This window comes from Heloderma suspectum, chromosome 1, assembly GCF_057233095.1.
Source record: "Heloderma suspectum isolate Gila_16-S chromosome 1, 16-S_ref, whole genome shotgun sequence".
NCBI lineage: Eukaryota > Metazoa > Chordata > Lepidosauria > Squamata > Helodermatidae > Heloderma > Heloderma suspectum.
The window spans coordinates 126939927-126967420 of record NC_139458.1 but is presented as its reverse complement, the minus strand read 5'-3'; the positions used below and the strand labels follow the sequence as shown (position 1 = coordinate 126967420).

General features: G+C 44.8%; 1 protein-coding gene across 1 annotated transcript in view; it reads left to right on the top strand.

Moving 5' to 3' along the window:
• LOC146357828 (mucin-5B-like) overlaps positions 1 to 27494 on the top strand; it is a 128541-nt gene that overhangs the window by 9708 nt on the left and 91339 nt on the right. Inside the window, exons 3-15 of the mRNA XM_084851447.1 lie at positions 2052 to 2166; positions 2790 to 2877; positions 6588 to 6724; positions 9475 to 9700; positions 14203 to 14328; positions 15810 to 15927; positions 17689 to 17827; positions 19430 to 19531; positions 19634 to 19703; positions 19834 to 19971; positions 21057 to 21221; positions 24811 to 24905; positions 25784 to 25910. Of these exons, the coding sequence (XP_084707573.1) occupies positions 2052 to 2166; positions 2790 to 2877; positions 6588 to 6724; positions 9475 to 9700; positions 14203 to 14328; positions 15810 to 15927; positions 17689 to 17827; positions 19430 to 19531; positions 19634 to 19703; positions 19834 to 19971; positions 21057 to 21221; positions 24811 to 24905; positions 25784 to 25910 (1646 nt within the window). The remainder of the gene's footprint in view (positions 1 to 2051; positions 2167 to 2789; positions 2878 to 6587; positions 6725 to 9474; positions 9701 to 14202; positions 14329 to 15809; positions 15928 to 17688; positions 17828 to 19429; positions 19532 to 19633; positions 19704 to 19833; positions 19972 to 21056; positions 21222 to 24810; positions 24906 to 25783; positions 25911 to 27494) is intronic.

Genomic DNA, 27494 nt, shown 5'->3' with positions numbered 1-27494 from the left:
AGAGGAGGAAGAAGAGAGGGAGAGATGGACAAGGGCAAGGGGCAGCCAGCATTTGGGCAGGAGGAGCTGGGAGCAGAGAGAAAAGGTATGTGTGGTAGGCAAGGTATCTTCCAGACAGACAGAACACTGGCAGTGCTCACCCTGGACTCGGCAGTGTGCTACTCACCCCAAGTCACAGGGCAGCTTGGGTGAACCCCAACAATGGAAGATTAACATTTGGGAACACCAGCAGATGTGTTTGCAATGCCAGATGGCCAGCATGGATACTAATTATCATAATTCTTGCACTCTGCATCCCTTCCTTCTCCCTCTTCTCTAAATTGCTACATAGTTTTGCAGTCCAGCCTCATGGCAGGCAGAGGTGAAGCAGTACTAAAATTTGATTTTGCTTCTTTTCTATTTAGTTTTGGTTAAGGCCATAAGAAGAAATGAAATCAACTAATTTAGGGCATTTATTGAATTAACAAAAATGAATTATTCTGTTTTAATTTTGTTTTGCTTGGTTTTTCTGTGTTGTTCTTATAAACTGTCCTGGGGGTTCTTGTTAGGGCTCAAAGGCAGTTTAGAAAGGTCTTTACAAATAAATAAACAAACAAACAAACAAATAAATATGCATAACCCTATCTAATAGCTTGAAGTTGTTTGGGGTGATGAATGGCTTTCACTGGCTTGTGATCTTAATTGAGTTCTTTTTTAGGTAAGGGTTCTGTGGTGGTAGAAGGTTTGCATTCTGTTTCACCAGTAAGTAACCACTAAAGGGACCAAATAATGAAAGGACTGGTCGGAGAATGTTCTCTTTTACAGTATGTATCACAATAAAATAATAGCTCTATTGGGACCAACTAAAATGTCACTAAATAATGAAAAACTTTCTGTGTTCAGCAGAACTCTTCTTTTGGGGCAGCAGTGGGTGGCAGGGAAAGAAATCTGGGCATGGTGTTGGAGTCTGAAGTCTGCATATTATCAGAATCTTGAGATGGAATTCAGGAACATTAGGCAGAATTAATTGGACTAGTCTCGGCTAGATGCAAAACGATTTCAGGATGCAGAAGCTGCTAGGACTAGGGATGGGTGAACAAGCAATGTTCAAGATTCTCTAAACATTGTCTCGCCACTTGTCTTATGCCCAATTCCTCTTACAATTGCAATTGCTCAGCAGGAATGGGAGAACTGCGCAAATTGAACAGTGATTGAATGTGAAATCTATGCAAATTTCCCCAAATGTGAGCAAATTTCCTAATTTGCACAACTTTCCTCCATAGACTAAAGAGGGGCTGATTCAGTCTGCAGGGCAAATTCGCACAAATAGAAAATGTGTGCAAAATTTAACTGGGAAGATGCGCAAATTGAACATGAGCACATGTCCGGCAATTTGCGAACACTTTTGATGGACACATGCTCGTGCTCATGCTTGCGTTCAGGGCTTCCAACAGGACACACGACCATGTTTTACAAGCAAAAATGAAATCCTCATACATTCCTAGCTGGGACAAAGAAATAACAATGGCCGTTCCCCAATTATTCTGAAAACATAAAATCTAGAATTTACTCAGATCCATCTCCAGCATCAAATAAAAAAATAAGAGCAAGTTGCTGGCGTTGGCCAGCCTGGCTTCTCCCCCTCCTCCTGCTTTTCTTCTTGCTCAGTTACAGCACTCCCTTCCTGGCCACAGCTAGCAACCCAAACCTGCTCACAAAACAATACCTGCTCTGGATGTGCATATACCCTGTATGCACAGAACCCAGATGCACTTGGAGAAGGATCTGTGTCTGTTGGGTGCCTCAACAAAGCGATAGATGAGAGCAAGAGGGGTGAGGGGAGGAGGGTCAATAAGCCAGGCCTGCCAATCTCCTTCCTCCCCTTCTCTCCCTCTTGATTGCCACTTGCCCTAACTCTGGAGGTTTTCTGGCCTCTGTGCCCAGAGGGGATAGATCATAGCCCATAAATGGGCATTCAGCTTAATTAGTTGGTCACTTTGGGCATATCTTTTAAACTTGAGACAAATGGACTGTTTTTTAATTTTTTTCCCCTTTTTGTTTCTTTCTTTTAGAACTCCTCTACCCTTCAGCTTGAAGAGTGTTCTAATAGAAGACATTTATCCTTACTTCCGAGTTACCTCCAAACTAGGCCTGACTCTCAAGTGGAATTGGGGTGACACTCTCCTAGTATGAAGCTTCAGTTAGTTGGATTTGTTTTAGTGAATTTTAGTATGGGCAAAATGTGTTGCATTGCCAGTCTTCACACACTGCTGTTTTCTAGCTATATTTTGAACAAATATGGGATATACAGTAACAATACGAACTTCTCTATATTAATTCCTTTCATGATCCCTGGAATTATTTTTGGAGGGAAATAATCACACAACTCCTCTCTGGCCTTGTTGTTGAGACTGTCAGAAACATGACAGAGTTTTACTTTAAATAACTACTCAGCATTTATCACTTTATAACTGGAATAGGAGGTTAACACTAGTCCAACAGCAACTTGTGGGCTTAAAACCATTGGATTTATGGCTTAAGTCTGGTACAAACATGTCCTGTCTTAGAAATATCCCATTGCTTCAATGATAAATGAGGTATGTATTATTCCAATCCTCAGAAAGTGAATTGAAGAGAGAAAATCACTTCTGTTTGATGATACAATTGTAATCAATTGTGATCCATTTCCATGCACTACGGTATCAGTCCAAGCTAAGACTCCATGGCAGTATTATGTATTATAGATCTGATTGTGCCTAGTTAAAAGAAAAGAACTTAAACTGTTTCTTTTTTTCTCCATTTTTCCTTAGTTGGATTTAGAAGATACATACAAGGGAAAAACATGTGGTTTGTGTGGGAACAATGATGGCAATGGAAAAAATGATTTGCTCCTAAATAGTAAGATGTTGATTTTCTATATAATTGACTGTATCATTATTATCAGTAATAACTGTCACATGTGTATTCCAACCATCTTAAAAAAACTAAACAAAAAAGGCAGGTCAACAGACATAGTGTGTGTGTGTGTGTGTGTGTGTGTCTGTATGTGTGAAGTCCCATTTAGAGTGGCCATAAATCCTACTTTACAGAGGACAGCCCTCTATTTGAGGGCATCCTCTATTTGAAGGCATCCTCTATTTGAGGGCGTCCTCTATTTGAAGGCGTCCTCTATTTGAGGGCTTCCTCTATTTGAAGGTGTCCTCTATTTGATGTGCTGTCCAGTCCAAGTCTGGTTTAAAGTCAAAGAACCATAAGGAGGGAGAGCAGATCAGGGGCCTTGAAGTTGCGCATCAACCATCTGCACCAGGACAGCAGACCGAGCAGGCACACAGGCCACCTGGTCGCCTTCTCCACTGTGGTGAGATGTCTTGTATTTCTGTGTTGAACTTATAATAATTATTTCTAAATGTACATCTGTACATATAAATTAACACATGAATTTCTTATGCAAATCTTTCTTCTTTTTTGGCAATGCTTACGTGGCCACCCTAATCCCATTTTATCTTGACAACAGAGATAGTGTCTGGCTCAAGCAGTGAGTTTTATAGCTGAGTGGAGATTTGAACCCAAGTCCCATCCGTTCCAGTCCAGCACTCTATCCACTACATTCACCAGAGTCTCCCGCACATGCATTATGGAAAAATCTGAAATCATATTTATTCCATTTTGTGGGTGTATGTATTTCACACATTTGTTAAGTGCACCTAGGGGGAAAGTTTGAAGAAATGTCAGCTGATATGATTTGCAAATATTTATAAAACAGGATGTGAATCTGGCCAGAGCTACATCTCATGTCGTAAGAATGTGATCCCATCATGGCAATGCTTTATCCCTCTTGCGCATTTATACTTTGGATAATATGGAGTAAAAAGCAGGAAATAACACTAGAAAAGTAGTATACAGAATGCGTAATGTGACCCAACAGTTATCAGTGCACTTCAGTACCAATAAAAAGCACTAGAGTGGATCTAGCCTCTGTCACTCAGCATTCTTATTTCACATGTAATAAGGTTCTCCTCTTGGTACTGGGGGGATTTGAAACAATTGTTCCTAAGAATATGCTTATTGGACAAAATGTGTCCTTCCTTCTCCTTTTCTTTACATACATATTGTAAATTCAATGCAAATATATGTGTGTTTATTTATTTGTATAATAAATCATACAAATGATAGTAACACAGAAATTACACCAACTATACTAGTCTACCCTTGACATTATGAAGGTATGGGAGATGAGTGCCATATGCAAAACTGAGAGCGAGGCTGTAATCCTAAACACACTTACTAGGAAGTAAGCCCTATTGAACACAGTGGGACTTCTCAGTAAACATACATGGGATTGCTATGTGAGGACCTCTGCTTTCTTACTAGATGGAATTGATAGAGAACCCAAGGATTCATTGAAGTTTTTCACACATTAAGGTAAGAGTTTCCATATAATAGCACTGAAGAACAGGTGTACCACAGCTTACAGACATGCACACACCATTAATAAGAATTCTCATGACATCCTGTCCTTGGCCACCAAAGTCCAGTGAAAGCTGAAAAGAAGATCCTCCGACTTGTTTTCTGGTGTACCTAGAAAGAACATAAGAAGTGTTATGAAGTATGCTTTAATTTACATGGATGTGCCTATCACATACATGTAAACCAAACACAAACCTGAGGGATCTTTTAGCACTGAACTCTGGGAAACCGTGGAGCTTGACGGGGCTGCCACGGTGAATGCAGGCTGCTCACGAAGCTTGGCAGGGGCTCAAGCATGGTCCAGGGACTGGCAAGCGGGAGCAGGGGTTGGGTAGGAGCCCAGAGAACCCAGATGGGGGTGGATTCACACATCCCTATTAGCTGATCATGGAGGAAGGGATAGAAAGGCGGGGGAAGGAACTTTCAGCTTGATATTTTTGAATGGGGGAGTAACAGACTGTTTTGGGGGATTGTGAGAGTTTTAGAGCAAATGCAGGGTTTGGGGAGAAAGTGGATGGAGAAAGAACTAAAGCCTAGGAGTTTGGGAGTTTGGCATTGGTGGAATATTAGGTAAAGGGGGGAAAAAAGAGAAGGAGAATAGATGATACAAAGATTTACCTCTCCTTAGCTGCTGACTTGTGAAGTGATGGGAAGGTCTGTTGAGTTCCTTCTCTGGGAAAGAAGGGGAGAAAGAAGGGAGGAAAGGGGAGGATTGCTCTTCTGAGCAGAAAGGATGGAAGGGGTCCTCTTTCCTTCTCTCCCTCTCTGCATGTTTTATGAATGTGGGTTACTGTTATTATCCTTCTTCTCCAAGGATTTAGTAATCACAATAAAACAAAACAAAACAAGTCTTTCTTCTAAGATTGCTCATGGATGTTGGAAAATGGGTTTTTAGGTGTCAGACATTAAGGGAAGAAAGAAGAAAATGGGATTCTCTTTCTTTCCTGATGTGAGGAAAATATGGGAGTTGATGGGTGCATATTTCTGGCTTTCACTGGTCCAGGTGAGCAAGATAGCCAGGGGGATTTTGGCGATGGTCTTAAACAAAGGTGACAAAAGAGTCATGTAGGCATGCTTGCTTACACAATATTGGGTTTTCAGGGTCTTACAGCTTTAAAAGACATTGGATTCTTTATTTTTCCTTCTATTTAGCTTAAACAAGAAGGTTAGAAATCAGCATTAAATATTTTCATGGTGGGGGCTTCTGTGGTTGTTGTCCAGAGGCAAGGTCTGAAATTTGCCAAGTGTTACCATAGAGGAATTAAGGCAATCAGAGCACAGTGGCTGGCCAGAAAGTTTACGCAAGAAGTCTGCAGCTCCTCTTAGGTTGTGCAAGGCATCAATATCCTATGGGACCTGCTTTTCTGCCCTTCTCCAAGACTAAAAAACCCTAGTCCCCATCCAGATACAGGCCACATCTTCCCAGATTAGCAGAATTTGGGGGTACTTCGTAACAGAAGAGCCATGCAGGAACGGATGCAGGGGCATTGGTGTCACATGCTCTTAAAAACCCACACTCCCAGAACATGGCTTGCGGTGCAGCAATCAAAGTTTATAAGTTATCATGATTAAGGACAGCCTCACATTGAGCAAATTACAGTAGGGTACTCTTGGAATTATGGAGGAAAAGATGATGAGTGCAAGCTCTGAATCCGAGAGCAAAGACAGCATCCTTCTTATCAGGTAGCGTCGTTGAAAGCACTCAAGGATTCACTCAAGCTTTTCAAACTTGAAGAGAAAAATGTCCAAAGAAAACTACTCATGTAGTACAAGTGCACAGTGCCTGCCAAAAGCACTGTGGCATCCATTTTTTTGTAGAGGAATACGATAAGACAATTCGGCTAATCCCAATCAAGTGCAATATGCGAATTAGCAAATATCCTGCAACTCACTCTGATGTGGCCCTTAGTTCACCTTAGTGCTGCTGAACAGATGTCAGGCACTACCACTCTAAGGCCTCCATATTAGGAGCCCTATTTTGTTTTCAATTAGCCATGTTAGGCCTTGACATTTTAAGGAATTAGAAACAACCTGCCATTCCGAGTAAAGTGCATTTCCAGCTGAGCAACTCAGCCAGCGTGAGGATGGCATTCAGTGCTGGCCCTGCGTAGTAATGTCCTGATGGTGATGGGCTTTTACAGGCTATCCACTCTTCCCGTGGCAGTTTGGAAACCTGCACAAAGTAGAAGATTCAACAGAGAAGTGCCCTGATGTACTTGGAGACAGCAGAAAGCACCAAGATCACTCTCACCAGCAAAGTCAATGCAAAAACAGATATGTAAGTTGGACTGGTTTAGCTTGGTTGTCTGTGCAACTAAGAGCTCATCTTCTTATTACACAATGCCAGCGTTAGTATTCTCTTAGGGGGGAATGGACCAAGACTTCAGCTGAAGTTAGACTAGTGCAAAGCAGCACAGAACATCCTGGGCAGCTTTCTTACTTTTCATGTTGCTCACTTAGCTACTGTTTTAGAAGGCAATGGGGGACGTGATTTTGCTAAAATGTGTGTGTGTGGGAGTTGCAAGGGCTTAGGGATTTCATTAAGCCTCCTAAACCTCTTTCCACACCTAAAAATGATATTGTAGAGTTGGAAAAAGTGCAAGAAAGGGTAATGAAAATTATCAAGGGGCTGGAGCAACTCCCCTATGAGAGAAGGTTACAACAGCTGGGCTTGTTTAGCTGTTGGGTAGGACAGCTAAAGGAGAGTAAGGGGAGACATGATAGAGGTGTACAAAATTATGCATGGTGTGGAGAATGTGGGAGACATTTTCTTCCTCTCTCAAAATAGTAGAACCCGGGGTCATCCTGTGAAGCTGATTGGTGGGAGATTCAGGACAGATAAAAGGAAGCACTTCTTCTCACAGGGCATAGCTACTTCAAGATGTAGAGATGGACACCATTTTGGATGGCTTTAAAAGGGAGTTAGATAAATACCTGGAGGAGAAGGCTATCAATGGCTACTAGTCCTCATGGCTATATGCTACCTCCACTTTCAGAGGCAGTATATCCACGTACTCCAGGACCAGGGAACATGGGCGGGAGGGTGCTGTTGCACTCATGTCCTGCTTGTGGGTTTCCCATGGGCAGCTGGTTGGCACTGTGTGAACAGAATGCTGGACTAGATGGACCCTTGGTCTGATCTAGCATGGCCTTTCTTATGTTCTCATGTTCTCTTTCCCTATGATTCAAGCTTGCAGCAGATCCTGATTCTGAGCCAAAACTCCACCCTGCAACCTGTTTTAATGCTGAAGTTCAATCCTTGAAGTTGAAAAATATGAGGAAGAATACATGAGAGTAGCCATGTTAGTCTTTGGTTATAGCATGGAAGGGGAATCTCTGGCTCGTGCACCAAATTAGCCCACCATCCAGCAATGGTGGGCACCACCAATGGGCACCAACAGTTATGATAATGGTATGATAATGATATAAGTGGTATGTGTAGATTCAGCCTTAGCCTTTTCACAACAACCAGCTACTCCTACACTATGACCCAGGGAAGATGGGTGAGCAACGAGACAAGCCACAAAATGGCTCAATAAGAGCACACACTGGGCTTACATGCACCATCCCCAGATTGGCCAACATGGAGGTGCAGTGTGCAGATGCATGCCGACACTGACACTTATGTGCCACACCCCTCAGCTGGAGCCAGGTGCAATACACACACACCAGCATCCTTTGCAAGCAGGGGAAGGAGAGGTAATGTCCACCAGGACTGACTTAGTCAAGGCCACTCGAGTCTTTGAGGTGTCTGCAATTAGTTTGCTTTTTAACTGCATTCTTTATGTCAGATGTATGCTCTTTTCCTTAAACATAGCCCAATTCTGTGAGATTTTATTAGGTAGGCGCTGCCTCATTTCAGTGATTTGTCTTTTGCTTCCTTAATGTAATCAGCCTTGTTGGGCACAACCACAGTTGTATCTGCTGTATCTGCTTATCTGGTGATGAGATCTGAGTGGCTCCGGGGGTTTAGGAGATGCTTGTGTTGTACGGAATGTCTTGCGTATGATTTGAGCTTGCCCTTGAGTGTGCATACCAATGATACAAACATTCTATCTTGAGATTATGTCCACTGAGGGAGGGTCGGTGGGCAAAAATAGAATATTTCTTTAACTTGGGTTGGAGGTGTGTAAGATTATTCAGGGCCCCAAGAAAATACAGAGACATGGTCTAAGCAGAGTACTGTTTGGAGATTATCATTTCTTTTAAAGAAAAAAGAAAAATAGTATGAATGTTTTCTGAAATAAATATATGAAGCAAACAACTTTAGTACCAACAAATACTCAGAGTGAGTCCTACCAGAATGCTTAGTGGCTCAGGAAAATGCAGAGAATAGATTTCAGAAAGGCATCATTTCCTTAAAAGAACTTTGGATCAGCAGATACTTAGAGCAAGGCCTACCAAAATCTTTCATGACTGCCTGACCTGGTCTAGCTCCTGGAGAGGGGTGTGTGTGTGTGGGGGGGAGAGAGAGAGAGAGAGATTTAGTCCTAAGTAAAACTTTGGCTAGGATTGCTCCAATCCAGATGCTAATATGCTAGAACTGAAAAAAAGAGGTGGAATGCAGTTGTAAACATTATAGAGTGTTGTCTAGAAAAATATCAAGAGTTGGGTTTTTTTCTCATCCTTGTATAGTGAACTGCACCCATCATCATCACCATCATCTTACAATTGCCCTCTTCTGCACAACTGTTAAAGCCACATGAAACCTCCTTGGTCAATCTAGGTGCAGAAACTCCGCAATGCAAAATTTTCCCTATTCACTTTAGCGGAGGCAATTGCTGAACACATGCAAAAGGCTGCATACATGGAGCCTTCCTCTCCATTGAAAAGAATGGAGATGACAGTTGCTTTGGTCTGTGTCTTTCTCTTCTTTCCTCAGTAGCAGCTGCACAGAACATGACTAGGGAGCCAGAACATCACATCTTAAGTATCAGTGTGGCCCCACAAAAGTCAATGAAGTGATGCTACTGATTTGGGTGAAGTACACTGTCAGTGTAAGAACTCAAATGTCTGTCTCTCTTTCAGAAATCTAAGTGCAAAAGAGTCCTGTCCCGCTTTGGGAACTGTTCCAAGGTGGTTGCCATTGATAATTCCCTAGCCACCTGTACTGAAGATATGTGTGGCTGTTCTGAGAAATCTTCTCATTCTGAGTTGGTTGCAAGCTGTGTGTGCAGCACTCTCAGCCAGTACTCCCGAGACTGTGTCCGCAAGGGTGGAGATCCTGGAAAATGGAGATCCAAAGAACTCTGCCGTAAGTAAATGAAGACAGCCACACTCTGTTGGCTTAACAACAAATAGGTTCTAGGCCAATCTTGCCCAACCTGATGCCTTCTAAATGTGTTGGACCAGAACTTCCATAATCTCCAGTCAACATGGCTAATGGCCAACACATCTGGTGGGTGCCAGGTTGCAGAAGGTTATTCTAGCCCTGAGTGTTAATTGTATCAATTGTTAATATGAACTGTATCAAGTACTGTCTTGATATTCAATATTAATTGAATATTAATTGCATCCAGTAGTGTCTGAGTCATAAGCTAGCACTCCTGCTCCCACTTGAACCAGCAAACCTGTTTGCCCCTCCATCCCCCAAATGGCCACCCCCACTGTTTCAGAAGAATCAGGGTTCCCATTACCTTCATATTACTGCCAAATGCATGGCCATCTGGGAATGCATCTGTGGTGGAGACTGGCTAGTGGGTGCAATCATGTTCCCCGTTCACTGAATGCATGGGGCTAGAGAGACTAACCAATATGCCCCTGGATATTGATGGTGACTGGCTAAAGGAGAGAGAATGGCATTTGTGACCTCATGCTGATGATGCTACCCAGCTGGACAGACTGGCCATTGTGACCTCCTGCTGATGTGTCCTATTTGAAGGAAAGAGACTGGTCATTGTAGCCTCATGTTGATGCTGTCTTCCTGAAGAAGAGAACCTGGCCACTCATGCTCATGCTGGTCTATCCTGACTGAAGAGGAGAGACTGGTCGTTATGAAATCATGCTGATGTTGCCTGCCAGAAGAATGATGGTGCCCACCTAAAAGAGAAAGAGACACTGGCCTGTGTGCCCACACATTTCTGACCACTTTCAAGAGAAAGGTGCCCTTTGCATACTGGACCAGAGAGGGGTTTCTTAACTTTTCTTCATACTTCTGTATCTTTTAAAAACCAGTTGCACTGCCCCCTAGGCAGGTAATCAAGCCTCATTATCCACCAATACTTTTTTGGGGGATGAATGAAAATAGCTCCCCAAATTCTCCATTCTATTTCCAGTTGCTGAAATTGGAGACGGCAGTTTGCCAAGTATTCTCTGGGAGGTGTGGAAAGGCAGAATTCTCCAACAGTTTGAGGGGAGAGAAGAAAAAAAAACATTCTCAGAAAATTTATTAGAAACTTCTGAGAAATTTCAGCTCAGTTAATGCTGAATGAAACTACCTTGTTAATTCATATTGATGGATGTTAGAAGGAATGGACTAAGAGAGGAGGACCAGAAGGAGCAGGTGCTGAAATGGTTGCTTCTTTCTTCTTCAACAACAATAATATTAAACAATGTTGACACTGGATCCAGGATTGCTCCTGAAATTCACCCTATTCATGGGCTGTGCAACTGGGAAGGCAATTTCATCAAATATTCCTTAGAGGAGAACCCCAATATTCCAAGAGTTCAGGAGGAGTTTGAAAAGTTACAGTTTCAGGAAACTTCCAGCGCAGTTCAACAGGATGACTAACTTCTCCTGGCTGCCAGTGGCAGCTTCCCCCTGTGCTATGTCTGCCTGCTCTGCCAGTAATTTCTTAATAGTGCTGCCAGACTCCATCCCTAGTCTCATGCATGCACAAGAGTGTTTCTACTTTCATCTGTGGAACATTGCATTCTCTGTCTGTGCTCTTATATGTCTGCCTTCAGCAAGGTAGAGGAAGGGCATGGCAGCTCCCTGAGACATTGTGCTGTAGAGTCCCTGGTGTTTTCCTAACCATTTTCTCCCTGGAATCCAGGTTTCTACACTTTGTTCCATTAAACATAATGACCTGGTTCAGGTGTCACAACCAAGTTTAGGTTAAACAACCCACAGTTAGTCATGTCCACACAGGAGCAAAAATCTTTTCTAGATCCATGACATAATGGACACAATCCACTGCAAACTTGTGATGAGCAAGCCTCATTCATTTCAGTACAGATTGCTAACTGAAACTTCTGATACTGATCCGGTTCACATGTAATGACAACCCAGGGGTTGTGTAACTTATGGGTTGTTGGGGTTCTGCTGCCTCTTGCCCTCTCGCTGCTTCTGCTTTGAATTGTTTCCAAAATAACCCAAGAATGCCCTTTCCTGGGTTGTTTGGCATGACATGCGAACTCTGGGTTGTTGAGGAGGAAACCCAGAGTTTTAACCCATGGTTTGTTGTTGGGTTAAAACCTTGGATTGTTTCCCACTCAACAAACTAGAGTTTTGAGTTCACACATCACACTGAACAATCCAGGAACGTTCCTGGGTTATTTTGGAAACCAAAAGCAAAGTGGAAGTGATGAGAGGGTGAGAGGCAGCACAGCCCCAACAACCCACAGTGGATTGTGCCCATTATGTCATGGGTCTAGGAGAGATTCTGGCATGCATCTTACAATATAAGAGTAAGAAGAGCCTTCTTGGATCAGACCAAAGGCCTATCTAGTCCAGCATTCTGTTTGCACAGTGGCCAAACAGATGCTCATAGGAGGCCCACAAGCAGCACATGAGTCACCCTCCTGCTCATGATCCCCAGCTACTGCTATTGAGAAGCATAGTGCCTCTGATACTGAAGGTGATATATAGCCATCATGACTAATGCCCATTGGTAGCCTTATCCTCCATGAATAATGGCAGGAGGCCAAGACATTTAAAATAAAGGACATCTAGCCTTAGATTATCATAAGATCAGAAAGAACGTTTGGACATAGAGGTAAAGCTGAGCCAAGCTATTCAACTCTGGTTTTCTGGCATTTGGGGGCAGGCAAGGCTGATGTCAAGGGTAGGCATGGTTAGGCACCAGCCGAGGGCCCACAGCTCAACAGGGGCCCACTCACAAGAGCCCCCTGGAGTTGCTCCTCTTTCCACCCTTCCAACCTGCATGGTCAGCTGCCTCTTGCTCTGGCCCAGACGGTGGTGGTGGTGATGAGGAGGATGAGCAGATACCACTGCCTAATTGCTCACTGGCTCTCTGCCTGTCAAGTCTGCAAGTGGTAGCAATGATGAGAAAGAGGACAGGGAGCAATACCAGCTGGTGGCAATGGTGGTGAGAAGGTAGACTCACTATGGGAGGGGGCCCACTGAGGATGTCTTGCCCAAGGGCCCTCCAAAACCTGGAGCCAGGACTATCTGAGGGTGGGGCAACAACTCCTCCTGAAGATAGATTCAGTCATCAGGCGGTGGGATCAAAATTCTAAGATCTCTTCCACAAGGTGGGAGTTGCTTGTAATACAAGCTGATGAGGATAGCCCCCTTTCCTTTAGAAAAAGTCCTGCTGCTGCTGCTGTAACAGCAGATTTTTTTTTAAATTAAGTCTTTCAGGGCGCAATCCTATGCAGATAGGCGGCTGCCTCCGAACTCGGAGGCGGCCACCTATCCAATGCAGGGCAGGAGAAGCACGGAGGGGATCGTTCCCTCCGTGCTTCTCCTGCCCTGCATTTGTGGCTATACAGCCGATTCCGGCTGTCTAGCTGTGGGAGGGCAGAGCGGGGGAGGAGGCTGCTGTATGACACATAGGATGTGTCATACCACCATTTCTGTCCCCCCAGCCCCGGAACACCCACTGGAATGCCCTGCTTTGGCCTCTCCATCCACACTCCTCTTCTGAGTGTGGAGCACAGGGCTGTTCTGTGCTGCCTGCAAGGCAGTGCAGGAGGGTGGGAAGGTCAGTTCTCCAAGAACCGGAGTATGGTCCGAGGTTGGTTCCTGGAAAATCTGATATCCTTTGGCTGTCTAGCCACTGACTAGCGGCCATAGCATTGCTCCCGCCAAGTCTTTTAAAATATTTTAGTATTTTTGTGTTTTATTATCTTCACCCCTGCAACATGATATTGTATTTTATGATGTGTTGGCACATTTATTAGTTTTAAATTGTTGGTTTTATTGTGATTTTATTTGTATTTCTATCATTATTGTAAATCGCATAGAGAAATTTATTTTATGAGATACTTAATAAATTTCATAAATAAATAAACAAAAATAAATCTGTTCACTGCTCAGCAATCCAGCAAGGTTTCTGAACAGCATACTTCATGGGGATAGCTACAATACCCCCAACATTTCTATGGGGCATTCTCCTTAGGAATCATAGAATCATAGAATAGTAGGGTTGGAAGGGGCCTACAAGGCCATCGAGTCTTGCAGGAATCCAAGCCAGAGCATCCCTGACAGATGGCTGTCCAGCCTCATCTTGAATGCCTCCAGTGTGGGAGAGCCCACCAATCTTCCACTTGCAGTGGTGGAAAGGCTTTTTTCAAAAGGAAAAGGAAGAAAATAGTGGGGAAAGCCATCTTGGCCTCTTGTATTAAAGGTATCTTCCCCCCACCCTCCTCACCCTGTATGCAAGAGGCCTTAGAATTTCAGGGAGGGGGAATCATCTGAATGATCCGTCAAAAGTGTGTGTGTGTGTGTGTGTGTGTGTGAGAGAGAGAGATTTGGGCCGCCTCTACCTAGAAGTATACATTTTTATTTAAAAAAAATCATAAGAGGAATGTTGGCCACTGTCACTAACATTACTTCCTTTGGGTTTGCAGTCCAAAAATGTCCGAACAATCTGGAATATATGGAATGTGGAAACCCCTGTGCTGACACCTGCTTCAACCCAGAAAGGAGCAAAATATGTAAAGCCCCACATACTGACGGCTGCTTTTGTCCCGAGGGTGAGAATCTTCCTTGAGATGATGATATTATTATTATTATTATTATTATTATTATTATTAAATCATTTGCATGACACCTTACCTGTGCAAAGTACTTTGCAAGCTTTCTTCTTGCATCTTGTCAACAACCCTACATAGCAGCTCATTAATATGCCCATTTTACAGAGTGGGGACTGAAAGCAAGGCTTACTTTCTAAAAAGGCTCAAGCCTGCCCCCAAAATTATGCCATCTGACCTAGAAGCCTTCTGATCCTGAATGTAAGAGGACAGACCCTCTGCACATGCTCAAAAGCAGTTTTCTGTTATTGTTTCAAAGTTTCTAGCCCTGATCCCCAGCACTGAAAACAGATTTTAGGGCAGACGCCCAATACGCCCTAGCTCAAATTCAGTCTAACCAATGCCCAGCTCTTTGCTGCATGGATGGGCACTTGAATCACACCATTGCGTGAAAGCAGCTCTGACACAGAACACCATTTGCCTCGGGCGAGTGGGGGGGAGAGTTTGTTCAAACCTGAGGAGAAGGTGCACCACAGAAACGGCTTGCATTTGGAGTGCCTTCCATTTTGTTGTTGCTCAAGCAGCCATCCAAGCACTTGTGCCTTTGAGCATGTGCAGAGTGCCAGTCTCTCCTTAATCAAATAACCAGCACAAGTTCTCACACACCTGGTATCAGTGGGAGGAGCATGAAGGACAAGTAATACTTCCTTGGAGAAAGACTGTGAAAAAACATTAGGCACTTCCATCTCCTTAAATAAGACTAGAGATATACAAGAAGGTGCAAATATAAAACACAAATATTGAGTTTTTTTTTAAAAAATGTTAAAATATATCTGATATGATGCTTTATTCATTTCTTATTGCATTTATATCCCACCTTTCCCCCTCTTGCAAGGAACCCAAGGGAGCGTACATGGTCCTCTCCTCTCCTCTCCTCACAACAACGCTGTGAGGTAGGTTAGGCTGAGATTCAGTGACTGGACCAAAGTTACCCACTGAGCTTCATGGCTGAGTGGGGAACACAACCTAGATCTCCTGAGTCCCAATCCAACACTCTAACTACTACACCACACTTGCTTTCCTGGTGTTATGGCTAAGGGTGTGAACTGTGGAATATCTAGTTCAAATATCACCTCACCAATGAACTTGCTAGGTAGCCTATGGTGAGCCGCTATGTTTCAGATTCAGTCTCCCCTGCCTCACACCATATTTGCATTACAGGGATAATAGTACTGAACTACCTTACAGGGTCATTGTAACGATTACTGAGATCATACAAGACTGCTTTGATCCTCATCTACAAAGATATACATTATTACAGGTCTTATTGTTATCGTTATTGTTATTTCTTAGTGATGTCTACCAAGTAGTGCACAAAGTTGCAAACCTCTCCTACTGAGAACTAAAAATGCATATAATTTATTTCTCTCTCATATAACTTGTTTCCCTTCTAAACATCACTAAGCAATGTAATTTTTGAACAGGGACTATTCTCGACGATATCAATGGCAAAAAATGCATTGCCACTGGCAGCTGCCCATGCACCTTTCAAGGCAAAGTCTATACAGCTGGAGACACCTACTCCATCCCCTTCCAAAACTGGTACTGTTACAAGCTTGCTAATACCCATGTATCAGATTGAGAGTGATCAGTGCAAATATGTGATCCATGCAAATGTCTAGATCTTTCGCTGGTGGAGCAGCGAACACAAAATCTGAACACCAATCTGCTTTTTTTTGTTTTCATTGAAAGGTTTGGACCAACAATCTGAAATGTATTTCTTGATAACTATGAGCTCACTCCAGTGGAGGCTGGTGGCTCCTATGTCAGTGGGGCAGTGCATCTGCTCTGCATTTCAGTCAGAAGTCTAAAGGAGCTATCCAAAGTGCTGACCCCATTTTAGGGTTCAGCACTTTGGACAGCTCCTTTAGACTTCTGCCTGGCTCTGACTGAAATCCGGAGCACATTCACTGCCCCACTGACATCGGAGCGACCAACCGCCACTGATGTCTCACTCAATGCAATGAACTCAGGGACATTGCATCTTAAATCCTGCATGTAGTTATACTTATTTAAGGGTGCCATTGTTGTTGTTGTTGTTGTTATGATTGTTATTATTATTCCTGTTTTCTCCATCAGACTCAGAGATGATGATATCATCATCATCATCATCTAAAAGCATTCACATTGAGTTAAAGAAGAGATAAATATAATGATGTCAGGAGACCTATGGCGGGCAAGATGCCACCACAAGCAGGTTTCCTTAGACTGGGGCCAGGGACTGGAAAACATTGAGGTTTTACATAGGTTTTACATAGGTACGCAGCAACTTCCCATTTCCAGTGCAGAAACCACATATCCATGCTTGTAGATATGTCCCCAGGAACACAGCAGGGTTGAACTGATCAGCAAAGGAAGAGGGAAATCACAGATGCCTAATTCAGGTCCACGTGTACTCTTTGCTCTTTTGTACAGTTCAGCTCGCAAACCCTTCTTGCTTCAAGGGATAGAATCTGGGTTCAAAAGGCTCCCTTGTATGAGCCACTCAGTAAAAAGCAGCTAACTTGGCCCTTTTCAGGCTGAGCATATTAATATGGGGGGTGGATTCCGCTACCCTGCAGCCTTGCATTATTGCTCAGCACTTATTTTGTGTTAGGACTAAACTACATGCTACATTAAATGCGGAGCATGTAGGTGATCATAGCTTTTTTGTTTACTTTCGTGTAAGCTTATAGACCCCCAATCCAGTTTGGAACCACTGTATGTGGGTGTGTGTGGGTGTTAAACTTTCCCACTCAATCACTGTTTTCTTTAGATTCACCCCCCCCATCATGTGGGAGCTTAAGAAAAACAAACAAACCTCCATTGTCAACAAGATGGTGCCCCATCCCATTCCACATAAAAAGCTGACCAGACTGTCAGTTGAATCTAACTGTGACTCTGGTGAGCATTTTCCATTGCATCTAAGGGCAGCAGGCTTGATAAAGGGGTGCAAGGCAGGCCACATTGGTACACACAGCTGTGTTCTCCAACATCTCCCTGCCGCTCCCTCCCAGCATCTGCCACCTGAGACGGCTGCCTCACTCTGCCTCATAGGAGGGCCAGCTCTGGAGAAGGGAGACAGTTACATGGTGACCAAGGATCCTACCCAGCATGTAATTCCCCCCTCCCACCCCTGGTTCACGTTTATTGTTGCATCAGCATTAAAGGGGAAAAGAGCTGCTGTGTGTTTGAGTGTGCACTGATTTATCACCTGCATAATTGTTCCAGTTGCATGACTCTAGAAAATGTCCAGAGCTGGTCACATGTGATTTGTTATAGGTATCCTTATAGTATTATTAAACTACTCTTTTGGTTTTGTAGTACCTGCACTGGAGGAAAATGGTCTTGCTTATCACTACCTTGCTCTGGAAACTGTAAAATAGAAGGAGGATTTCACATAACTACATTTGATAAGAAACAATTCATTTTCCATGGCAACTGCCACTATGTCTTAGCTAAGGTATCTTGTACTTTTCGTTAAAAAAAGGGGGAGGGATCTCAAAAAGCATTTTGCTAAATGCTTTGTAAAAGAGGCTTATGACTGTAGTATAAATGCACTCCATTGTAATACTGAATGGGTACTATCCAATAGGACCTGTGGACCTGTGACATTTATGCAGTCATGTTCCATATTCTGCTCACTGTTACAACTGACTCATTTTCCCCCATTTGAGTGCTTGGGGAAATCTGCTTTCTCTGCAACTGAAGCACAAGCTTAAAACAACAACAAAAACACATTGTTCCTGCATAACTCCAGAGTAACAACTGCAAAATTTGTGTGTTGGGGCAGGGGGAATGGAAAGGCCTTAAGAACAGCTTTACATTTTACATGGAAAACATGTTTTTCCATGTATAATGGTGTTACATGGCTGTTTCTTGCAGCAAAACAATAAAGTGTAGATGACTTACAGGTGTTTACATGTGTTCTGGAGAACATGGTACAAACAGGATTGCCTGACGTGCTCACAATTTTTAAAGGTGCATTTATATGCAATGCATATGTCATCCAACTGCATGTTTTTGCTGAAGGTAACACCAGTGTAACACTGGTGTATACACAGCAAACATGTTTGTCATACGACTGTTAAACACAAACCACAAAAGGATAGACTTGACTATGCCAGTGAAATCAATGGTTCCTAAGTGCTTAACTGAGTGCTTAAGACCCACTGATTTCAATTCCTTAACTGTTACTTGGATACATGGTTGGGTTCAGTGGAGGCTGGTGGCTCTGATTGCTGTGGGGCTGTGAATCCATTCTGGGTTTTAGTTAGAACCACCCAGAACTCTAAAGGAGCTATCCAAGGTACTGAACCTATTTGCGGGTTAGGTGGAGAGGGGAGAAAATTCTCCCTGCACAAGTGGAAGTCTACTTCTGTAATGTTGGGTGTATGTAGCCCATAAAGCAGAGGTGGGCAACATGTGGGCGACATGCGGCACCCCCACCTGATTTTGTGGGCCCCACTGCCCTGCAACCATGCTGCCAAATTTGCTGCCGAATTTTGGTGGTGCAGCGACAAAGGGAGATTTCCCTTTTTCCTGTATGCATTGTTATCTAGGAAAATTGATGGGGGGGTTGCTGCTGCTGCTGCATTTCAATGGCCAATTTGATGGCCAGCAGCAAAGTGTAGCCCCCAGTGGGTCCAGGGGGGGGATTGGCCCCCAGATGTGGCCCACCCCTGCCATAAAGGGCACTGTTTCCTATGATTTAATATTATGTCACAGACATGTGCCACAAGTCACACCCATGTCTAAATTGTCTAAAATGAGAACACTGGAAGGGTAAATATACACATGTCTACTTTTGATTAAATGTGCAGGAGGAATAATAGTTTTTTTTCCTGGCGATTCTCTCTGTCTTGCAAGCAGACAAACATAAAAGTTCCCATGTTATGATAATAGTGATGGTTGCTTGTTAAGCAGTTGGAAAGGGATGGGGGGGCATATTTGAACCTCACTCTGCCTCTCCCTTACAAGTGATTGTAATGGTATGAGACCCATATGCACCCTGGTTGCCAGACATGGCCACCACATTAATGGAGTGTTTTTGCCTCCTTCTCAGGACACAGATGGTTCCTGGGTGGTCATTGGAGAGATCGTTCAATGTGGCATTTCAGATACTATGACTTGCCTGAAGAATGCCTTAATCACTTCAGGAGCCATTGTAAGTTGCTGGAGTTATGCTGGCGAGTGCTGCCAGCACCCACCAGAATAAGTGTTTCTGTCAACGTCCATGTTTTTTCCTTCTTCTTCTTTTTTTTTGCAGAATATAAGAGTCTGTTCCTGTGGAGACGTCTATATCAATAATGTCATTGCAGCGTTGCCCGTAACTAAAGGTCAGTATTCAGTTTCACTCCACATTCCCAACAAAAGCTGTATGATATATGTGCAATGTGGATATTCCTGTTAGGATGTAATTTCTAGCTGGAGGCATGTTCTTGTGTTTTGTTTTGTTTTTTTAATTAGATGGCATCACTCTCTTCAGACCATCTACATTCTACGTCAACATTGTGACTTCTTCACGGGTACAAATTCAAGTGCAGCTGAAACCCATTATGCAGATCTTCATAACTGTAGATCAAACTTACCAAAATCGTATTTCTGGTATGGCACTTCCCCTGCCCCTTAACTCCTATAATTTTTCTTATTTTTCTTACTGCAATGAGCCTTCCCATGTCATTGGCTGAGCTTTCATGGAATCTTCACAAGCATTCTAATTCCTCAAAGGGAAAATGTTGTCAGAACAGTCTGGGGGTGGGGGGAGGAGCTATTTGCTGCTGATGGGAAGGGCTCTATAAAGGTACAATTTTATTTATTTATTTATTTATTTATTTATCTGAAAAGGAAGCTGATTCTGTCTTGATCTTATGTCTCATATTTGACTGACTAGATTAATTGATATTAAAAACCCACGTGTTGCCAATCATATGGTCCCTGGTTGCCACCCTTTTGTGCAGCATGCTCCGTTCTCCTGTCCTCTAGAGAGTGTTTTCACCCTGGAAAGCCTAGCATTACCAGGGCACTGGGGAGGCAAAGTGTCTCTGAGCATAGAGCACCCAGAGACACATCACTTCCAACGGCACTGTCAGTAGTGCTACTGCTGAAGTGAAGTAAGCAGGGTGGGGAAAGTGCTCCCTTTGCTTACCTACAATGACAGTGGCAGCATTGTCAGTGATGGGTCCCTAGAGGAGGGGAACGTCATTGCCATCTGCAACACTGTTCCTGCTCCAACCAAGTGATAGACCAACCAAGTGGTGTGGGCTGGGGAAAAGAGATGTGCTCCTCCCTTCAGTTCAGCCTGGTGATTTAATCCACTCTGTCTCTCAGGATTGCTAAAATCCAGGTTTGACTCATGATGCCACTGGCATCAGTTCCAGTTCACCCACAGTTTGAGGTCTGATTCTTACTATAGTTGGAGGCCCTTTACATATTGCTAATTTTGGTCCACAACCACAACCCAGGCAGAAATAGGTATTATTTGTTTTCCTGTTCCTGAATCTAGTGATGGTGGAAGTGGCCTCAACATCCAGTTGTGTACGGCTGTCATCTTGATTAGATTGTCACCCACAAAGAAGGCTGTCTTCCAGCTATGTCTACCAAGCCCTGAGTCATATATTTAATGGAATAAATAGGCTGTTTCAAATGCTCTGTGGATATTTTGTGTCATGTGACTTGCTCATTCTTCTTAGGCCTTTGTGGAAATTTCAACGATGTGGAGACAGATGATTTTCAAACCATCAGCGGAATTGTAGAAGATTCTGCTTCTGCATTTGGGAACTCATGGAAAACTATGGCCAGCTGTGCTGATGTTCAAGATAGCTTTGAGGACCCCTGTCAGAAAAGAGAAGATAAAGGTGTTATATTATACCTTGCCCTCTCTCAATAATGTTCCTTAAAATGCTGTACTATTTTTCCTCATAAAAGGAAGGACATCCAGTCCTCTGTTTTTATTTGGTTCTTCATTGGTCGATCTCCATTCTGCCCTTTACCAGTGTTTCTGGGAGGGTTTACAAATGACCCCTACACAATTAACAATGAAATTAATAATAAGAATCCATTTCTACAACCATTGTTTTTACTGGCCCCCCACTGCTTCGTAAACATAGAGTCGGGATGTTGGAGAATTCCGCCACGGACTCCAGTGAAGCTGGATTCTAAAGAATCCACCCCCTGGAATCCGTGGCAGAATGGCCTCGCCACCCCCTGCCATCCCCCCCGGAAGGGATCTACCTGGCAGGGGATGCGGCGGCAGCGGCTCTGGCGGCAGCTCCAGCGGCGGCACCAGGTCGTCTTCTGGGCTGCTGTGGCTGCCATTTGCATCCCTGCTGTAGCCGTGATAGGCTACATATATAATTACGTAGGCTATCAGGGCTAAAGCGGAGATGCAAATGGCGGCCGCTACATCATTTGCATCCCTGCTTTTGCTGTGATAGTCTACGTAAATATATATGTAGCCTATCACAGCCTAGCATAGGGACGCAAATGGCGTCCCCTACGCAGGATGCCATCTTCATCCGCAGCAGCCCGTATGGGGCCCCTGCTGCGGAATGGCCTGGCCAGCGGCTCTGCAGACTGGCAGCGGAGTGGAGCAGGCTGGGCAGGATTCCAGGGGGGAGGACCAGATCGCCTCCCCCCCACGGAACCCAGCGGAGCCAGGTAAGTGGGGTTTCGTACACCCCTAACATAGGGATGTACAACCCCCCCCTTACCTGGTTCTGCCGGGTTCCTCTGGGGGGTGAGGCGCTCCGTCCCTCCCCCCGGAATCCTCACCGGATCCTGGCCAGCCGGCTCCACTCCGCGGGGATTCCGCGGAGCTGCCGGCCGGCTCTGCCAGCAGCCGGACATCCGGCCGCTGGTTAGCAGGGATGCAAATGGTGGCGGCTGTAGCTGCTGCTGTTTGCGTCCCTGTACTCAGCCGTGATAGGCTACGTAAAGACTTACGTAGCCTATCACTTCTGGGTTAAAAAAAAAACGCTTATGCAACTGGCAGCGGCTACAGCCGCCGCCATTTGCGTTCCCGATTTTTGGTTAAAATAGTCCGCTACACTAGTTGCGTTCCCCCTTAGTTTCGCCGTCTTAGTCTACGTAAATATTTATGAAGACTGAGACAACCAAAAATAGGGAATGCAAATGGCGGTGGCTGTAGCTGCTGCCATTTGCGTATGTGTTTTTTTTAAAAAAAACCCAGACGTGATAGGTCTTTAAGTCTTTACGTAGCCTATAACGAATGGGAAAGAAAAAAAAAGACTGCAAATGGTGGTGGTGGCAGCCGGTCGGAAGACCAACTGCTGCCGCCGCCTCTGCCAAAGCCGCTGCTGGAGCCGCCGCCGCCCGGAAGATCCGCCCCAGGTAAGTCTCGTCCCGGGGGGGATCTGCGGGGGGTGGGAGGATGGCAGGCCGTTCCGCCACGGAGTTCGGGGGGCCGAATGCACTGGCATTCAGCCTCACCGAGATCCGTGGTGGAATTCTCTGACATCCCTACCCTAACATAGAGTCATTGTGTAGCCTGGTGCTCTGCACATTAACTCAGCATAGTCAGTTCATTGTGTCTTCTATGCAAATAGGTGCACATAGGATTGAAGCCTGAGTACATGAAGTAACTCCTTCAGAGCATAATTCATTTTGCTAGATTTGGGCAGTATCCAGTGCTGCCCCTCCATAAGCAGGGCCCACAGCTGCTTCCGTTCCGGGAGCAGCCAGCCCTGCCAATTCTGTTATGCAAGCCACACTCATTGCTTGCACAACAGAGATTTAGTGCTTCTGGGGGCAACCTGAAAGGAGCGGAAATGCCCTTTTCTGGAATGGGGCAGGTCAGCAGAGCTCCCTTATGCAAGATCTGCCAACCTGCCCTGTTCCAGAAATGAACACTTCCGCTCCTCTCAGGTTGCCCCCAGAAGTGCTAAATCTCCATTGTGCAAATGGCGGGTGCTACTTGAGCATAGGGGTGCACGAAACCCACTTACCTGGTCTCGCAGCTTTTCGCAGTGGGGGGGAGGCGCTTCGCTGCTCTCCCCCCGAAGTTCAGGCCGGGGGGGGGGAGGCTTCCTGTCTTGCCCAGCCGAAATTCAGGCCGGGGGGGAGGCTTCCCGCCTCGCCCGGCCGAAATTCAGGCCGGGGAGGAGGCGCCTCGCCTCGCCCGGCCGGGAAATTAAAAGTTAAAAAAAAACAACGCCCCCGTGATAGGCTACGTGACGATTAACGTAGCCTATCACGGCTAGATCTGCAAAGTCAGCAGTGATAGGCTACGTAAATCATCACGTAGCCTATCATGGGTGACTTAAAAAAAACAAAACAAAGCGCGTACGCAAATGGCGGCCCCCATAGGGAGCCGCCATTCGCGTTCCTTATTTGGTCCCTGTAGTCTATGTAAATCTTTACATAGACTACGGCGAAAATAAGGGCAACGCAAATAGCGTTGCCCTTATTTTCGCCGTAGTCTACGTAATCTTTACGTAGACTACAGAGACCAAATAAGGAACGGGAATGGCGGCTCCCTATGGGGGCTGCCATTATCTGTACGCGCTTTTTTTTTTTTAAAGTCACCCGTGATAGGCTACGTGACGATTTACGTAGCCTATCACAGCTGACTTTGCAAATCTAGCCATGATAGGCTACGTTAATCGTCACGTAGCCTATCACGGGGGCGTTTTTTTTTTTTTTTAGTTTTATTGGAATGGCGGCGGCGGCAGCCGGTCGAAAGATCGGCTGCCGCCCCCGCCCCTGACGAAGACCCGACGAACTGCCACCGGGACCCGCCGCCGGGAGGGACATTCGGGAAAGGTAAATCCCGTCCCGGGGGGGGGTGCGGGGTGTGTGGGGGGGGTGCAGAGAATTTCTCCCCGAAACTTGTTTGGGGGGCCGAACACGTTGGCGCTCAGCCCCCCGAAGTTTCGGGGAGAAATTCTCCGCCAACCCTACTTGAGCAACAGAGTTGGTGGGGCTGGCCACTCATGGGCAGTCACCATTTGATTCTGTCCATTATATGCCATCTTATTGGGGTGGAAAGGAAATCATTACAATAGGCTGATGAAAATCTGGGAAAGGGCCCTAGCTCATGGTGTACAAGAGGTCATAGGTTCAATCCCTGGCATCTCCAGCTCCACCCACTGGCATCTCCAGGAAAGGCTGGGGAAGAAGGATCCTGCCTGGAACCCAGGAGAGCTGAGCTAGATGGACCAGTGGCCCGACCTGGTATAAGGCAGCTTCCTATGTTCCTAGAATGTATTCTTAACATATACTGTATATGACAAGCTAAGCAAAATAACCACCTTAGTGTTCAATCCAGATGATACTGTCAGCCATTGGTATGGCATTTAGATAGTCCTTGCATCTGCAGAAAAAAAAAATGTATAGCAAATTCTGAATCCTTGTAAGAAGCACCAAAATATGCAAAAAGCTAAGATCTTGTGAATAATATTGGCCCTCTCCATTTTTTTCTGTTAGGAAAATTTGGGCAGCATTGGTGTGCCCTTCTCTCGAACACAAAGGCGGTATTTGCCAAGTGTCACTCTGTTAGCGACCCTGCTCCTTATGTCAAGGTGAGATATGGATTTAGTTGTCTTTTAAAACTCATCTCTTCATTAGTTATTGGGTGGATTAGAAATGTACCAAATGTACTAAATAAACAAATGCATCACGACAACTACGCCAGCGGCCATCGCGACACCTTGTGGCAGTAAACTGCATATATGTACTGTGTTCAGGGCAGGAGCGCCTTTTTAAAGCATGACTATAGCTGGATCATAGTGACCAGTTGCCCTCTGGTGGTCAGTTAAGGCTATGAATCAGAGCAAGAGAATCTCTGATCAGTGAGCAGCGTTTCCTTTATCCCAAGGAACAGTTGCAGCTGGTGACTCCAGTTCCGGAGGGGCAGTGATTCCATTCTGGGTTTTAGTTACCATGAGCCAAGGCTCTAAATGCTGAATCTCACCCCCAGAATGGCTTCAGCCCCCAAGCAGCAGCCCCTCCAGAACTGGAGTCACCAGCCACCACTCCCAAGGAATGCAATACAAATTTCTTGGAGGTGAAGGTAGGCCTGAGCCAAAGAAATAAGATCCATAGCTTGCTTTTGGAGTATGCACTGGTAGGATCAAACATCTTTATTTGCTTAAAGAAAGAACATGCTCCAGTTGTAAAGTTGCATTCATTCCCCTTTGTAAATGCCATGTATGTGTCATAAATAGTCATCCTTCTACATGAGGCTTTTCTCCAGACTGAGAACTTGTTCCTACATACATAAAAAGTGGTAAAGGGAGAAGCACAAGTCATCTAGGTTTCCTCCTTTGTTGCTGCTTTGAACAAAAGAACCAGCTGTTATTGTTACTGTTAGTAGTAGCAACAGTAGTAGTATCATCTAACAGTGTTCTTTCCTTTAGCACTCTTAGTAATAGTAGCTGCTTGTGTGTCTATCATTTAGAACTGTGTGTATGACACTTGCAATGCCGAGAAGAGTAAAGAGGCCCTCTGTAATGTATTCTCTGCCTATGCCAGAGATTGTGCTGCAAGAGGAATACACCTGAAAGAATGGAGAAACGGCATCTGTGGTAGGTATAGGACATTCTTCTCATAAAGGCACATGCCTGCATAAGGACAGACATTTTTGTCATTTAAAATAGATGCACTTAAAATAATGGTCCTGTCTGGACTGATTTTAAAAAGAAATCAAATGGCAGACACATGCAGAGTGGCTAACATTGTGTGCTGTTAGTTGATCACAATCCATATTGATGAATTCCCTCAAGTTTGACTTGCATGGAGTTCTCGGACAGCTTCCCTCCAACTCTTCACCAGTAATAAAAAGGTGTTTTCAAAAAAATGGCAAGAAGAACCAAAACAAGATAACAAAGAAATTTCAGCTTCACAGGCATAGCTAAGCTCATGGACTTTATTGAGCAAACCTATGAGTGATGCTATAAAGCAGCCTTCCCCAAACTGGCCTCCCCCAACACCTTCTAGATGTACTGTACTACAGCTCCCATCATTCCTAGTCAGTGTGGCCATTGGAAGTATTGTAATGAGAATTGATACAAGCTGATATGGAAGCCTTTCTCTGCTGATCTGTCCTCATTTGATGCTGAAGTCCCGAATGATGAATATGCATGTGATGTGAGAGCATTTGTCCCCAGGCCTGATTCACACAATCAGTCTTGTATCCATGTGAAGCCCCATGAGGGAATACATTTGTGGAGAAAGTAGGGATGTATAGATGTTGGTAAATCAGCCCTGTCTGTATTTCATGGATTGTCAGGCGCCTTTCGTTCCACATAGGGATGGCAGAGAATTCCGCCACGAATCATGGTGAGGCCGAATGCCAGTGCATTCAGCCCCCCGAACTCCATGGCAGAACGGCCTGCCCCCCACCCCCCCGTGGATCCCCCCCGGGATGAGACTCACCTGCGGCGGATCTTCCAGGCGGCGGCGGCTCTGCCGGTGGCGGCTGCAGCGGCTGGTCTTCCAACCGGCTGCCGCCGCTGCCATTTCTAGCTTGTAAAAAAAAAAAAAAAAAAAGATGTGGTAGGCTACGTAAAGATTTATGTAAACTATCATGGCTAGGTTTTTTTTAAAAAAAAACACACGACGTGATAGGCTACGTAAATCTTTACGTAGCCTATCATGGTTGGATGGGTTTAAAAAAACCCAAAAACACCTCGTATGCAAATGGCGGTGGCTACGGCCGCCGCCATTTGCGTTCCTTATTTTTGCCGTCTTAATCTACGTAAATATTTACGTAGACTATGATGGCAAAAATAAAGGGGAACACAAATAGCGTAGCGGGCGCTATTTGTGTCCCTTTTTGATTCCCCGTTTTAGCCTATGTAAATATTTACATAGGCTAAAACGGGGAATCAAAAAGGGACGCAAATAGCGCCTGCTACGCTATTTGCATTCCCCTTTATTTTCGCCGTCATAGTCTATGTAAATATTTACATAGATTAAGATGGCAAAAATAAGGAACGCAAATGGCGGCGGCCGTAGCCACCGCCATTTGCGTATGCGTTGTTGTTGTTTTACCCAGAGCCCTCTGCGGCCGGAAATCCGCCTGCGGATGGCTCTGGCCTGGTTGGGCCTGGCCGGCTGCTTCGCGGAGCTGCCGTGGAGCACAGCCGGTCACGGAGGATTCTGGGGGG